Source organism: Geotrypetes seraphini, chromosome 3 (genome assembly GCF_902459505.1).
Source record: "Geotrypetes seraphini chromosome 3, aGeoSer1.1, whole genome shotgun sequence".
In the NCBI taxonomy this organism is placed as follows: domain Eukaryota; kingdom Metazoa; phylum Chordata; class Amphibia; order Gymnophiona; family Dermophiidae; genus Geotrypetes; species Geotrypetes seraphini.
In genome coordinates this window covers 88364039-88379143 of record NC_047086.1, presented here as the reverse complement: position 1 = coordinate 88379143, position 15105 = coordinate 88364039, and the positions used below count along the sequence as shown (strand labels likewise).

The 15105-nt window shown below is 41.0% G+C and overlaps 1 protein-coding gene across 2 annotated transcripts in view; it reads left to right on the top strand.

Moving 5' to 3' along the window:
* ADAM17 (ADAM metallopeptidase domain 17) overlaps positions 1 to 15105 on the top strand; it is a 170617-nt gene that overhangs the window by 153133 nt on the left and 2379 nt on the right. For both annotated transcript variants that reach the window (XM_033936709.1, XM_033936710.1), the window contains 2 exons: positions 5326 to 5414; positions 6331 to 6387. In XM_033936709.1, coding sequence (XP_033792600.1) covers positions 5326 to 5414; positions 6331 to 6387 — 146 coding nt within the window. The remainder of the gene's footprint in view (positions 1 to 5325; positions 5415 to 6330; positions 6388 to 15105) is intronic.

Here is a 15105-nt window from a genome sequence, read left to right as displayed (position 1 = left end):
AACAGGCTCCCATTGCAGGTGATTGAGGCCAACAGCGTGACGGATTTTAAGAGCAAATGGGATGCTCACGTGGGATCTTTAAGGGAGTGAATTCAGGGGGGCGTATACTTGGAATGGGCAGACTTGGTGGGCTATAGCCCTTTTCTGCCATCATTTTCTATGTTTCTATGTTTCTAAGATAATAGTAAGAAGGTTTGCTATTTTTCTTATTTCTCTTTCAACATCTTTTCTCACTTCCTTCCAAACCCCCACTCTTCCTTCCCCCCTTTTACTTTTTTCCGTTTTTCTTTTTTCCCTCTTCCTTTTTTCTTCCCATTTTTTCTTCTCCTTTTTTCTTTTTATCCTTACTCTTTTCTATCCTTTCCTTCTTTTCTTTTTTTTTGTTCCCTTTCTTTTTTCTTTTACGTTTTCTACTTTTACACTTCTTTTCTTCATTTTTAATTGTTTTTAATTTGTATCACACATTTTGCAGACAAATAACATAGGTGACATTAATTTCTTTTATGAGCTCAAGTTTCAGGTATGTTTACTTACGTTTGGCTTAAAACGTTTGTGTTCCACTTCCTCATTTATTAAAATACATTAGCTCTCTAAATAGAAGTTACATGATATCAGATACTTGTGGAATATCATATTTGCACATATACATTAAAATGTTATAATAGTGTTTAAAATTTTCCATACACACATTTCATTCATTAAGGTTTATATATTTAAAAGGATATAAGGATCTACATCATATTATATATATGTATAAAATTTTGCTAGATAAAATTTTTCAAATTTACATCATCAATCACAAAATTTGTTATTAAATACTCCATGAACAGGATGAATTAATCAATTAGAAAACTTTATATGTTTGTATTTCGAATGTCAAATCTCTGTGTAATGTATATTTTAATGTCCTAATTGCATGCCTGTATGTGTGTTTGTGTGTGTGTGTATGTATAATAAAAAGCTAAGTGCGCATGTGCACTCTTACCTGCGTGATCCGTGATCCGTAGATCCCTGGCCAGCAGCACGCTTAACTGTGCCAATGGCCGCCAGACAAATTCAAAAGCGATGGCCTCCCTGCTCTCCACCTCGCGCAGTTCTCCATCCAGGAAATACGGCCCTACCGGCCGAAGTTTGTTTTTAAGGTAAAAGCCGCTGCGGCGGCTCCTCTCACGAGCCGTACCTGCGTCGGAGAAGGCTTCTGACATAGGCGGCAATCGTGAGAGTTGCCACGGTGGCACAGGCTAGACTAAGGGAAGGGGGGCGGCAAGGGACTAAGGGAGCAGGCCAGACCGCGGAAAGGAAATAAGGCCCTACCGGCTGAAGTTTATTTTTATGGTAAAAGCTGCTGCAGCAGCTCCTTACATGAGCCGCACCTGCGTCGGAGAAGGCTTCCGACACAGGCGGCGATCGTGAGAGGAGCCACCGCGGCACAGGCTAGACCAAGGGAAGGAGGGGCAGCAAGGGACTAAGGGAGCAGGCCAGACCGCGGGAAGGGAAAGAGGGGGGTAGGGGAAAATGCTGCTGCACAGGGACATAGAGGGGAAAGGGAAATAACGCTGCTGCTGCACAGAGAAGTGGAGGGGGAGGGAAATATTGCTGCTGTTGATGCACAGGAAAGTGGGGGGGGGGGGGAGGAAAATGCTGTTGCTGCTGCACAGGGAAGTGGGGTGGGGGGAGGAAAATACTGCTGCACAGGGAAATGGAGGGTGAGGGAATGCTGCTGTGGCTCCTGCACAAGGAAGTGGAAGGGGGGGAAAGAAATGCTGCTGCTGCATAGGGGGCAGAGAGAGATAGAAAGAAAGACAGACAGCGGGAGGTAGGAAGACAGAAAGAAAGGCAGAAAGACACAGGGGCAGGGAGAGAGTTAGAAAGACAGACAAAGGGGGCCAGGGAGAGAGACAAACAGAAAGAAAGATAGCAGGAGGGAGAGAGACAGAAAGAAAGAAAGACAGCCAGCCATATATTCTAGCACCTGTTAATGTAACAGGCTTAAAGACTAGCTGGTTTTAAGAAAGATTTAGACAAGTTCCTGGAGGAAAAGTCCATAGTCTGTTATTGAGTTATTGAGAAAGACATGGGGGAAGCCCTTGCTTGACCTGTATTGGTAGCATGGAATATTGCTACCCTTTGGGTTTTGGCCAGGTACTAGTGACCTGGATTGGTCACGGTGAGAACGGGCTACTGGGCTTGATAGACCATTTGTCTGACCCAGTAAGGCTATTCTTATGTTCTTATGATGTCATTACCTCTAATTTTGAAATTGATTTTTATTAATATAGGCATATAGATTGTAGGCACCTATATTTTAGATGCCCAATTTGGACACCACTTATGGAATTTCCCCCTTATTGTGCGAGGGTGTCATCTAATCATTGGCATAAAAACCTCCTTTATCGTCTACTACTATTAATTATTTCTGTAGCGCTACCAGCCTTTTGCAGCGCTGTACAGAATCACAAAGAAGACAGTCCCTGCTCGAAAGAGCTTACAATCTAAACAGACAAGACAGACAAACAGGATGTCATGGATACAGTTAAGGGGAATGGTTAATCTGCTGGCTAGGTTGGTGGGCAATGGGGAATATGGTTATGGCTATATCAAAAAGGTGGTTTTTCAGTCTGCTTTGAAACAAGGTAAGGGAACGGGCGTGGTGGACAAACTCAGGTAAAATAGTCCAGGCATAGGGGGCAGCTAGATGAAAGGAACAAAGTGTGGAATTGATAGTGGAGAAGAAGGGTACAGCTAAAAGCAGCTTATCTGAGGAATGGAGTTTTCTGGCAGATGTATAAGGAGAGAGGAGAGATATTGAGGGGTAGCAGAATGAACACACTTGTAGGTCAGTAATAGGAGATTGAACTGTATGCGAAGACAGATAAGGAGCCAATGAAGTGATTTAAGGAGAGGGGTGACATGAGTGTAGCGAGGTTGATAGAAGATGAGACATAGAATATGATGGTAGATAAAGGCCAAATGACCCATCCAGTCTGCCCATCCACTTTCTCCTCTTCTCCCTAAGAGATCCCACATGCCTGTTCCATGCTATCTTGAATTCAGATACAGTCTTTATTTCCACCACCTCCTCTGGGAGACTATTCATGTATCTATCACCCTTTCTGTAAAGAAATATTTTCTTACATTACTCCTGAGCCCATCACCTCTTAACTTCAACCTATGCCCTCTCCTTCTGGAGTTTTCCTTCATTTGAAAAATACTCACCTCCTGTACATTAATGCCATGGAGATATTTAAACGTCTATCATATTCCCTCTCTCCCATCTTTCCTCTAAAGCAGGGGTGCCCAACACGTCGATCGCGATCGACCAGTAGCTCAGGAAGGCAACGCGAGTCGATCGCGGAGCCCATCCCGGGCTCCGTGATAGACTCGTGTTGCCGTCCTGATCTACCGGGCAGATCAGCCTTCCTCTCCAGTGTTCTCTCTAGGGCCTTTTAGCTGGGCGGTCCGCCCAGCTGTCATCTGCTGCTGCCACCGCTGCTGAACATAAAAAAAAAACGGCTTGGAGATTTCAGCCCGTAGCGAACTTATGCTCCGTGGCTCTAACGTGTGCGTACCGGCTTCCCTTCTCTTCCCTCCGAAACCGGAAGTTGTATCTGGGGGGGGGGAGGGGGAGAAGGGAAGCCGGCACGCACATGTTGAGAGCCCTGAAGCAAGCGTTCGCTACGGGCTAATGCGGGAGACAGGTTAGTGAAGCATTTGTTCTTCTTCCTGCCGGGTCCTGCCTAGTTTCTGTTTCCGCAAAGGCAGGACCCGGCAGCATTTCCCCCAATAGGTTGATCAAGATCTTGGGTTGATCAGCCTTCCTCTTCCAGACGGCAGAATTGATGTCGGGGAGAGGAATGCTGGTTGGCCGAAGCAGGGAGAGCTTGGGGTCTGTTATTGGTGGCGTTTGAGTCCTGGTTCCCGATGGCAATGGCAGTGGCAGTGGCTTGGGGGAGGGCAGGGAGAAAGAAAGAAAAAGGGCAGGCAGGGAGACAGAAGGAAAGAAGAGAAACAGAAAAAAAGAAAGGGAGGCAGAGAGAAAGAAAGGGCAGGGAAGAGGAAGGAAAAGTTGGGGGAGGGAACGAGGTCTGGAAGAGAGGAAGCATACAGGCTAAAAGAAGGGAAGAAAGATTGGATGCACAGTCAGAAGAAGAAAGTGCAACCAGAGAATCATGAAATCACCAGACAAGGTAGGAAAAATGATTTTATTTTAAATTTAGTGATCAAAATGTGTCTGAATTTGTATCTGCCGTCTATATTTTACACTAAGGTCCCCTTTTACTAAACCGCAATAGAGTTTTTTAGCGCAGGGAGCCTATGAGTGTCGAGAGCAGCGCTGGGCATTCAGCGCAGCTCCCTGCGCTCTAAAAACTGCTATCGTGGTTTAGTAAAAAGGGAGGGGGTATTTTTGTATGGTTGTTACTGAGGTGAGAGTGCATAGAGTCATCTGCTTTGACCTCTTTGAAAAACCCTGGAATAGGAATGATAATTAACATTTTCTATGCGTACAGTCTGCGTTGTGTTTTTTTTTTAATTTTATTGTTGGTAGATCATTTTGACTTGGTCATTTTAAAAGTAGCTCGCAAGCCCAAAAAGTGTGGGCACCCCTGCTCTAAAGTATACATATTAAGGTCTCTAAGTCTGTCACAATACAATTTATGACAAAGACCATTAACCAATTATGTAGCAGTTTTCTGGACCGACTCCATCCTCTTTATATCTTTTTGAAGGTGGCGTCTCCAAAATTGCACACAATATTCCAAATGAGGCTTCACCAGAGACTTATAGAATGGCATTATCACTTCCCTTTTCCTATTCGCCATTCCTCTCCTTATGCACCCAAGCATCCTCCTGACTTTGACTGTTGCCTTTTCTACCTGTTTTGCCACCCTGATATCATCAGGCATAATCATCTCCAAGTTCCCCTCTTCTTCCACACATAGAAGTACTTCACCTCCTATACTATACTAGTCTCCTGGATTTTTGCAGCCCAAGTGCATGACCCTGCACTTTTTGGCATGAAATCTTAGTTGCCACTTAATAGACCATTCTTCAAGCTTCATCAGATCCCGCCACATGTTATCCACACCCTCCAGAGTGTCTACCCTATTACAGAGCTTGGTATTATCTGCAAAAAGACAAACTTTGCCAGACAGGCCTTCTGCAATATCACTCACAAAAATATGTACCTAATAAATAGATATATGCAGAAAGACAGGACTAAAGCTTCAGCATATCAGTTAGCTAAGAAACATTAACAATCCTCCTTTATAAGCTGAATTAAATATTTACTTTTCTATTAAACTTTTTTTTTTATATTGCTTACAGGGAAATTCCTTGCAGACAATATTGTGGGCTCTGTGATTGTGTTTTCATTGCTATTTTGGATTCCCCTCAGTATTTTGGTCCATTGTGTGGTGAGTAGATACTTTCATTGTCTAATTTCATCATGTGTTTTCAGCTTATAACTTGTGTTGATACAGCAGTCTTTTATTTTTACTGACTCTGTCCAAAGGCTCCTAAAACTTCATTTCATATTTCTTGCCTTGCTTTCTGCTTAGTCACCACCCCCTTCTCTTTCTCTGTATACCACGTATCTCTGACAATGTATAGCTCTGGTAGTACATATTCTCATTGACCAGTGAAACTTTAATAAATGCATAAAATTAATGCTCACACCTGCAAAAGGGTATGAATCTCCTCAGCCTCTAATTCTCTTAAATACGTTGTACAGCACTGCACATACTTATCAGCGCTATAGAAATGTTAAGTAGTAGTAGTAGTAATAGTAGTAATTTTTCTCTCCTTTCTGCTGTCTTCACAATGGTTTTACATTTGTTTTCAGCCTATTTCTCAACTAGAAAACTCTTGAAGACTGAATCAAGTAAAAAGAAATTGCACTTAACCAAATTCACAGGTGTCAAAAGGTTATTCATTATTTAAAGAGATGGCGATCTCTTTGCTAGCCAGTTGATCCCAGTGCTGCAGATGCTTACTGACTTAAAGCGATGTTTCTCAACTTGGTCCTGGACTACCCCTCTTGCCAGTCAGGTTTTCAGGATATCCACAATGAATATGCATAAGCTTGATTTGCATGCACTGGCTTTATTCTATGCAAATTTCTTTCATATATATTCATTGTGGATATCCTGAAAACCTGACCGGCAAGGGGGTATTCCAGGACTGAATTGAGAAACACTGAGCTAAAGTAAAAATGTACTGTGTGCCTGTACCACATGTAATGGACAGGTTCAGAATAGAAAGGTTAAAATCCTGTAAGTCTGTCTTGAGGCTGATTTTTTTTTTTTTCTTTGTTCTCCCCCATTTCTTTAGGACAAGAAATTAGATAAACAATATGAAGAAAATACAAAATCATTGTTTTACCCGAGTGTAAGTATGATACAGAGGAATAGAAAGCAAGCTGGTTCTGTGTCACCAGCTGTCCTGAGTAGCTAGTTTATGAGAACCTGATTCTGGAGAGCGGGCCACACTACTGAGACACAGACAAGGTCCTCCTCTTTCCTGTTAAAAATCAGCACGGTTCATTTGGGACAAATACTCTTTTCTCTTCATTTGATAAATTGTATTTATTGTATTTGTTGTCACAGTGTTTGCCTGATAAAATGCACTGATATTTATTTTAATGTCAAACTCAGCTGCAGTGAAATGTAGAACTGCAGTGGAACTTGGGTATTAAGGACAATAGCAAAACATAATAATTTGGCCTTAAAATGAACAGACCCTCTACGATGAGGTACAATTTATGTAAGAAATATATTTAGTTGAGTTATAATACTATTACTGAGAATAAGCCCTTGCTATACACCTAATCCAGGTTCCATTGTGTTCAGTCATGCTGGCTGAGAAATGTGACAGCCACAGGGCTATCCCTTCTTGCCATTTTAGTAGTGAAGGGCGATTTGTTTGTATGAGACCCTATTATCTTCTTCTGATTATTGTTTATGCTAACAAGGGACAAAATTAAGTACAACGAACAGGTTATGTTTGGCAGCTTGCTTAAGGCATATTTCTCTGCTACGAGTATTAGTGGTTATCCGAGGACAAGTAGGCAGTATAGTCTCACATGAAGGTGTGACATCATCTACAAAACCTGGTCCTTTGACTGGTATCAGGTGTTTTCCCATTAATGTCAAAGGCGCCTAGCAGGTTTAAGAAATGCACTCGATGTAACCAGACCATTTCGGCCACTGACTTGTACTCTTGATGTGTTCAGTGCCTTGGGCCCGAGCACCGGGATATCACCTGCACACTTTGCACGCATTTGAAAACTCGGACGCTAAAACATAACATAACATAAAAACTCACTTGTATACCGCAAATACCACTAAGTTCTATGTGGTTCACAGAGATTAGCATTACAAATGAATAAACATCCAATGTCTAACTTCCAAAAGATTCTATAAAAAGATGTCTTTAAAGCACATCGAAATTGTTGATACAAATTTGAAAGTGTAAATATGTGAGTCAGATCCCTAATCCATGATACTGCCTGAAAGGACAGCAATTGAATCTGGAATTTCTTATATTTGCATCCCTTTGCAGAAGGAAATGAGAATAGTAAAGGAAGCTTCAATATGAGAAACTTTTCAGTGCGACATTGAAAGCAATGGATATGCCCGAAATTTCAGATTCCATTGCTCATTGGACACCAACATCGACACCATCATCGGCTCGTTTGGCACCAAAACATGTCAGTCCTACTTATTGTCAATCTTCAACGTTGTCCACATTGGTACCACCATCTTCCAATGTTAGGAAAAAGGCTAAAAAGCTCAGGCACGGATTACAACCAACACCCTCTAAGTCCTCTCATTCTTCCTCGAAACATCCCAAGCATCAACATTGAGACGATCGTTCTCCATCACTGCAAGTGCTCTCTCCTCAGCATCTGAGCTCGCCCAGATCTCAATGCCCAGGGACCTCAGCACCTTCTGCATCGTTGTCAATATCGGTACTGGCACCATCTGTCCAAAACCAGTTTAAGCTTCTGCTAACAACAAGAGCTCGCTAATATGCTACTGTTTCCATCAATGCAACTTGCACTGGTGATGTGACTAAACATTGAACATGACACTGCTCTGGGTCACCACCTCATTGACCCTCTCCCTAAGTTTCCAAGTTTATTACTTATTTATATACCACCTATCAATGTAGGTTTTTTCATTCAGGTGCAGGTGAGCATGGGACGCGCACTCATAAAGCTCAAGGTGTGAAAACTAACAAAAAATGCAAAATGACGCTAAATGCAAAGGTTTTATTACCAAAATATAATTATTGTTTTTATTTTTTCAATCATGACACCAAAAGAATAAAGCATAATTGCGTTAGCCGTTGCATTAGCGGGAGGTCGTTATAGTTGCTAAAATGATGGCCTTCTGATAACGAGCTCAGTTTAAGATCTCAAGACACTCTATTATATACATTTGGATCAGTGTGACATCATTAGCTTGACAGCCAATAAAATAACATGGGTGGTCTTAAAAGTTAGACAAAGAAAAAAGTTTCAGAAAATTACGTTTGTTTGCTTGCATTCATTTCTGAATATACATTAACATTTTATAACATATCCAATCTTCCTTTATCATTCTTAAAACTTATTTTAGACAATTTGTCTATGTATCAAACAAGCTGCTAAAAAGTTCTAAACCTTACAGTGCTGAAAAGTTGTCAGCCTTAGAGAAAAGGAGGGCTCTCCCTAGGCTGACTGTTTCAAATTTCATGGATCTGCACACAGAAGCCTTAGCTTGGAGGAGGAGGTGGTGGTTTCCCCTTCTCTATGCTAGAGACTGTTAATTATTTCCAGATGTTGTTTTAGGATTTCTTTAGGTTGCAAATATATATAATATGTTTTTTAAAAACCCATTCTTTTGTTCAATACAGCCACACAATCACTCCAGGGGCCCCCATTCATTCATAACTAGATTCATTCATATTTAATACCTGTTATATCTTAGTTTGGAATATTTCTTCCTAGCTAGCCTAAGGCACATCTGGTATCAATTAACACCACGATGCTGAGACCCTAAACAAAGACTTGGAAAAACTGACCATAAAATGGATTCCAAAGACACAAGAACCCAAAATGGAGTCCCTGTAATTTCCTTCATGATCTAGCCTTATAGCAAAGTACATAAAAAGAATATTATTATACTTTCCCTTATATTAATCTGTAGTGTGTTTTTCTGGCCTTGGCCACATTTATATTCAGATTTTTATTCACCCGTTTTTCGGACGCTTCTATTGGGCGTGGCCTTAACTAACACATATGCTTGTATCTAACTAGAATTACCCAGAATCATATGAAAAACAGGCACTTAATACTGCACTATCATGTTCTGATATCCATTCCACTACCGTCCCATAAACATCACCCCCTACTGGCCACGAACCACTACTCCTCACAGGCAGTCCCCAAGTTACGATCATCCAACTTAAGTCAGACTCATACTTTCAAATGTCACCCTTTTCTGTTCATTGTCCAGCATTTCTGTTCTTCCCCTCCCCGTGGCTTTCCCAAAGCGGCGACAGCTGGCTGGCAAGAACACTACTGTAAACTGCCCGTGGTCAGCCCCATTGGATCCTTTCCTCTGCTTCTTCTGCTTCCTTTAGGCAGACATGGCAGAGGAAAGAACCCAATGGGGCCAACCTCGGGCTTCACTGTCAGCGAAGAAATGAAGGTATTAAAAGGTACTGGATGGATTGGAGAATGGAGTTGAGAGATACCTGATCGCCGGGTGGGAGGGGAGGGAGTTTTCATGCCCACATACTTTGGACCCAGGCCAGCCTAAAATTGAGTGTCTAGCTACACTCTTGCTCCATGGGTCTCCTTCAGTCTACCTAAAATTAAAATGTACACCCAGAGAAGTCATTGTGGCTGACGCCAATGATTTTTGGCTGGCTCAAATTCAGAGAGGAGATTGCCTGAGCTTTCTAAACTAAACTAAACCTTAAGTTTGTATACCCCATCATCTCCATAAAGATAGAGCTCGGCACGGTTTACAGGTAAATTTAATAAATGAGGGAAGGACATAATATAATAAGAAATTAGAGATTATGAAGAGAATAGCTAGTTTTATATTTTAAATAGATAGCTTTACGTTTTGGAGAAAAGCCAGGTTTTCAGATGCTTTTGGAATATTTGGAATGAGCCTAGGTTCAGCAGCGGGGCAGAGAGGTTATTACAAATCTCAGTGTATTTGAAGAAAAGGGATTTCCCTAATTTACCTGCATACATGATGCCTTTTAACGAGGGGAAAGATAGTTTGAGTATGTGGGCGGTCTTGAAGAATTCTAGGATAGTGGAATTAGGAGAGAAAGAATGCCATGTAGGATCTTGAATATTAGGCAGGTACATTTAAAGTGAATCCTAGAAATCACCGGAAGCCAGTGAAGTTTTGACAGAAGCGGGGAAACAGCTTTCTGTTCTACTCCCTTTTGTTAGGCACATCTAAAGGAGAAGCCAAGGCACAAAAACACTAATAAATATGATTCATCTGTGTTCCTTCATCTCGGCCCCACTCTCTGTAAAGAGACAAAAACTTATCTCAATAGGGGGTCCAAAAGTCCACACTGCTCCCAACAGATTTTGGGACAAAAATCCAAACGCATAGTAGTTTTTTTTAATATGAAAAATTTTTTTACCTACAGCTTCATGGAGTTGCCATGAGCACCAAGATGGCCCCTAGTGTGGCAAATCTTTATGTGGCTCGGTTTGAAGAAATTCATCTTTATAGGTCTCAGTGGTTCCACCAAATCCGAGCCTGGTCCAGGTACATTAATGACATCTTTTTTATCTGGACCGGCTCGGTGAATTCTCTTAAACAGTTTCACACTTGGATAAATAGTCTGGATATTAACCTGAAATTCACCATGGAATACAATGCCCACTCTGTCACCTTTTTCGAAACTAGAATTACCAAAAGTGGTAATATTCTGATATCCTCTATCTATCGTAAGTCTATTGAGAAAAACACCTATTTAAGATATGATAGCAGTTGAGAAAAACACCTATTTAAGATATGATAGCAGTCATCCAACTCGCTTAAAACAAGCGCTGCCTATCAGCCAATTTTTACGTATCCGTAGAATATGTTCTACAGTTCAAGAATACAAGAAAGTGGCCAAGGTCTTGAAAGCCAGATTCAAAGCGCGTAACTATCCAGCCTGGACAATACGCCAGGCTTACCATCGGGCTTTATATGCCAACCCGGCTGCCCTTCTGCAATCTCATGTTACACCCCCTTTGGAGAAGCAAGTTTGTGTTCTAACTCATTTGGATAGATCAGCGGCCGTTGTAGCCAGCATCTGTCGCCATTGGCATATACTTTCTATATATGAATCATTCAATCGTGGTCCCTGTATCGCCTATAAAAGAAGTAAAAATCTGGGCAATTTGTTAAATTACAAACGTTCTTCAATGCAGGCTGATGAGGGCTCTTTATGGGGCCACCAACCTTGTGGTTCCTATATTATATGTGAAACTTCTTTAACATGCACCACTTGGACCAATCCTCAAAAAAACAAGACATACACTCTTAGACAATCTACAACTTGTATGACTGCTTGGGCTGTTTATGTTATTATTTGCCCGTGTCAACTGATTTATGTGGGCCGCACTTTCAGATGTGTTAAAACCCATCTGATTGATCATAAGAGCAGACTTTCTACTGCTACAACTACAGCTCCCATGATCCCTCACTGTCTCCAATTGAAGCACACGCTTGACCAGCTTAGATCTTTGTCATTGAAATATTGCCCAGTAATTTTTTAGGCAACAAAAAAGTTTTATTCAATATCGGGAACAATACTGGATTTTTGAAATGAATTCTATATATCTATTGATTTATTCATTCATTATTTTCATGCAGTGACGTCTTTCCAGTTCTGGTTTTCTGCTCTACCAAGTGGGGCACATAGGTTTGCTTCTCCACTGCCTTTCACACGCTGTTATTCACTGTTTTTATTTCAGCGTCTTTGCTTCTCTGAAAGAATCTTTGAATACAGCAGGTTCCTGAGGAAGGATGTTATCAGAAACTGAGTTCAGTTGAACCTTTGTTAATTCCATTCTTAATCATTAAGAAACTACTATGCATTTGGATTTTTGTCCTGAAATCTTTTGGGAGCGGTGTGGACCCCCCTATTGAGATAAGTTTTTGTCTCTTTACAGTATTTCTGGACTGTGCAGTCTCTTGATGTTTTATACACTTTGCTATCGCAACCATATTAGATTATGTTTTAGCGTTTTTTTCACTTTATTAAGTTTGACACTAATTTGTATCTCACATGGAAGACTGATGGTGAGGTGTGTGGTGACACATGGATTGCAGTATTGAATGTTTCTTCGTTCATTTGACTACACAATCCTGCACTGAGGTCTTCCTTTCACTTAAAATTTATAAAAAAAAAAATTTAAAATATCATTTATATTGATTGGTGCACAGTCTATTCAACATTTAGATTATAGGACTTGTTCTTTAATATCTATAGCCATGCATCACTTGGCTTGGCTCAGAGTATCAGATCTCCATATTTCAGTATAAGACTGGCTCACCAACTTTTCTTGTAACCTTTTTGATGCTCACATAGAGGAAGCTGCTGACAAAATAGAAAAGCACAAACATACTCATCCTGTTTCATCATCCAGAGATTTGCCTGTCATTCCATATAACTGTATCAGCAGTCAACATTTTCTCAGTAATCTAAGCACTAGTCTTTATAATTCCTTCCTAGAGAAATCATGTTTTTGGAACTAGAACTCTCTTTTTCATCGGAGCTGGACCCTCATATTAATAATTCATTCAGTCTCCTCTTTCAGTTTCAAACAGATACTCTTCTCTTCTTCCAGACTCTCATTCAATCATCTTCCAGAAAACCCTCCTTCGACAAGGGCTCCTGAGTCTTCTCTAGCTCAGTTTCTAGAGCAGAAGACAGGGGTTCTATTCCATAAATATTTACTGAAAGAGAAGGTTTTCACGATCTCTCTAGGATCCCATTTCCTTTTATTGGACAAGAACTACTACCTCTGCTCTCAAGCTTTTAAGAATGGTCCTCAAGATGTTTTTCATGTCATGAAGAGTCATCCTTTAATCTGACTATCAACTCATCAAGGTCCGACAGCTCTCATTTCAAAGTTGGTATTAACTGTAAGACGTTCTTAGGCATTAAGGTTTCTAACTTCCTCACTGTCCAACTCAATCTCTGCCCAATGTACCTTTGCCTAAATTGGTACCGGCACTACCAACAAACACCTTATGGACCTATGCCACCATTGGTACCAGTGCTCATACCGCATAATATACCTTTTACAATGTTTGTACTAGTGCTACTATCATCTAATGTACCTTTTCCAATATTAATACTAACACTACCTTGACTGAATGTACCTTTGCCAAAATTGGTACCAGCACCTATTGTACCTTTGCCAAAATTGGTACCGATGATATCAGCACCTAATGTGCTTTTACCAACATTGATATCAGCGCTAACTCCCCATAATGTACCTTTGCCAATATTGGTACCGGCCATGCCACTACATACTGTACCTTTAACAACAGTGGTACTAGCGCCATTGCCACAAATCCCTGGATGCTGCAGATCAAGCATGATCTCCCCACAATAAGCTCTTCAAATCATCAATTCTACAGTTCCTTATTACAACTTTGGCTGGAATGCATGACAGCTCTCCTGGAGGCTACTCAAACTCAACTCCTGGCATGCTATCACTCCTGCTGAGTAGATGCATTGAAGCACACAGCATTGCTATCCACACAGCATTGCTATCCACACAGCATTGCTATCATTTCTCTTCACAGTCTGTAATATCCACTCTCTTAATCCAATTGCTTGTTCTCTCCCATTGGTTCTAGACTATCTCCTCCACCTTTCTATCTACTCTTCAGATTGTTCCACCCACAGTTCGTCTCAGTGCTAAGAGCCATTATCTTTCATCTTGTCCTTTCCAGGTTTTTGGAAAGTCTTTATCATACCAAACTACCTCAAACCTCCGGTTCTTAAAGTTATATGATCCAGTCTGCTGAAGCCACCATTTCAGCCAGTCTTGTTTCATCTCTTTACCATCTCACTTGAAAAGTACTCTTTTCATATTTCTCCATTCTACCTTCACATTAAGGTACTTCATACACTTTTGAAGTTCCCCCCAAAGGGCATTTTGAGGTTTTTACCCATTTCAATTTGTAATTCTCCTCTTCCTTTCAAGACACTGTTCTCACCCTAGTGGAGCAGCCCTTCACATTTTACATTATAAATGGACTCTTTCTTGCACTTTAGATTGGCCCAACCTTCTTTGACAAGACTTCCTTTCCACTATTTTTCATATACGTTCCTAACAGATTAGGACCTTCTGTCATAAAGACATCCATTTCCATATACAAGCGGACTGTGCTGATGTTCATAATCTAATCTAATCAAATCTTCCATTTGTGAGTCGCACAAACCTGTACAAGCTCAAGGCAATAATCTTGTGTCTGCATATAAAATGTGATAAATATCAACTTCAATAACCAATCTACGTTCCACTCCTACACAGGACATCTATGCAACACTCACCTAATCCTCCATTCATGCCTTCACATTCCATTACTGGCTGGAGAATCTTCCAAACAGGATATTCGGTTCGGCCAAGCAGTTCTAGAAAATTTATTCTCTACTTAAATGCAAACTTACCCTCCAACCCTTCTGGGTTTTCCCAGGCTCTTGTGAGTTGTTAATAATTCTCTTTTCAGAGACATGATCTTGGCCACTAGGAAGTTCCACGTGTGAGAATATACTGCCTGCTTCACCTCAGATAAAGTGTAGTTACTCACCTGTAATGGATGTTATCTGAGGGCAGCAAGCAGATATTCTCACAACTCTCCAGCCTCCCCTAGTTGACTGCTTAGTTTTGTTACTGAACTGATGGTCCTGCAAGCTGCCATCAGGCAGGAAGGCACTAGCATATGCACAGTACAGGAAGTCTTAAAGATTTAAAGTGACAATACACATTTTTACTGTCAGTGAATGGGTTCCATGGATGGCATCACTCATATGTGAGACTATCTTTCTGCTGTCTTCGGTTATCATCCATTACAG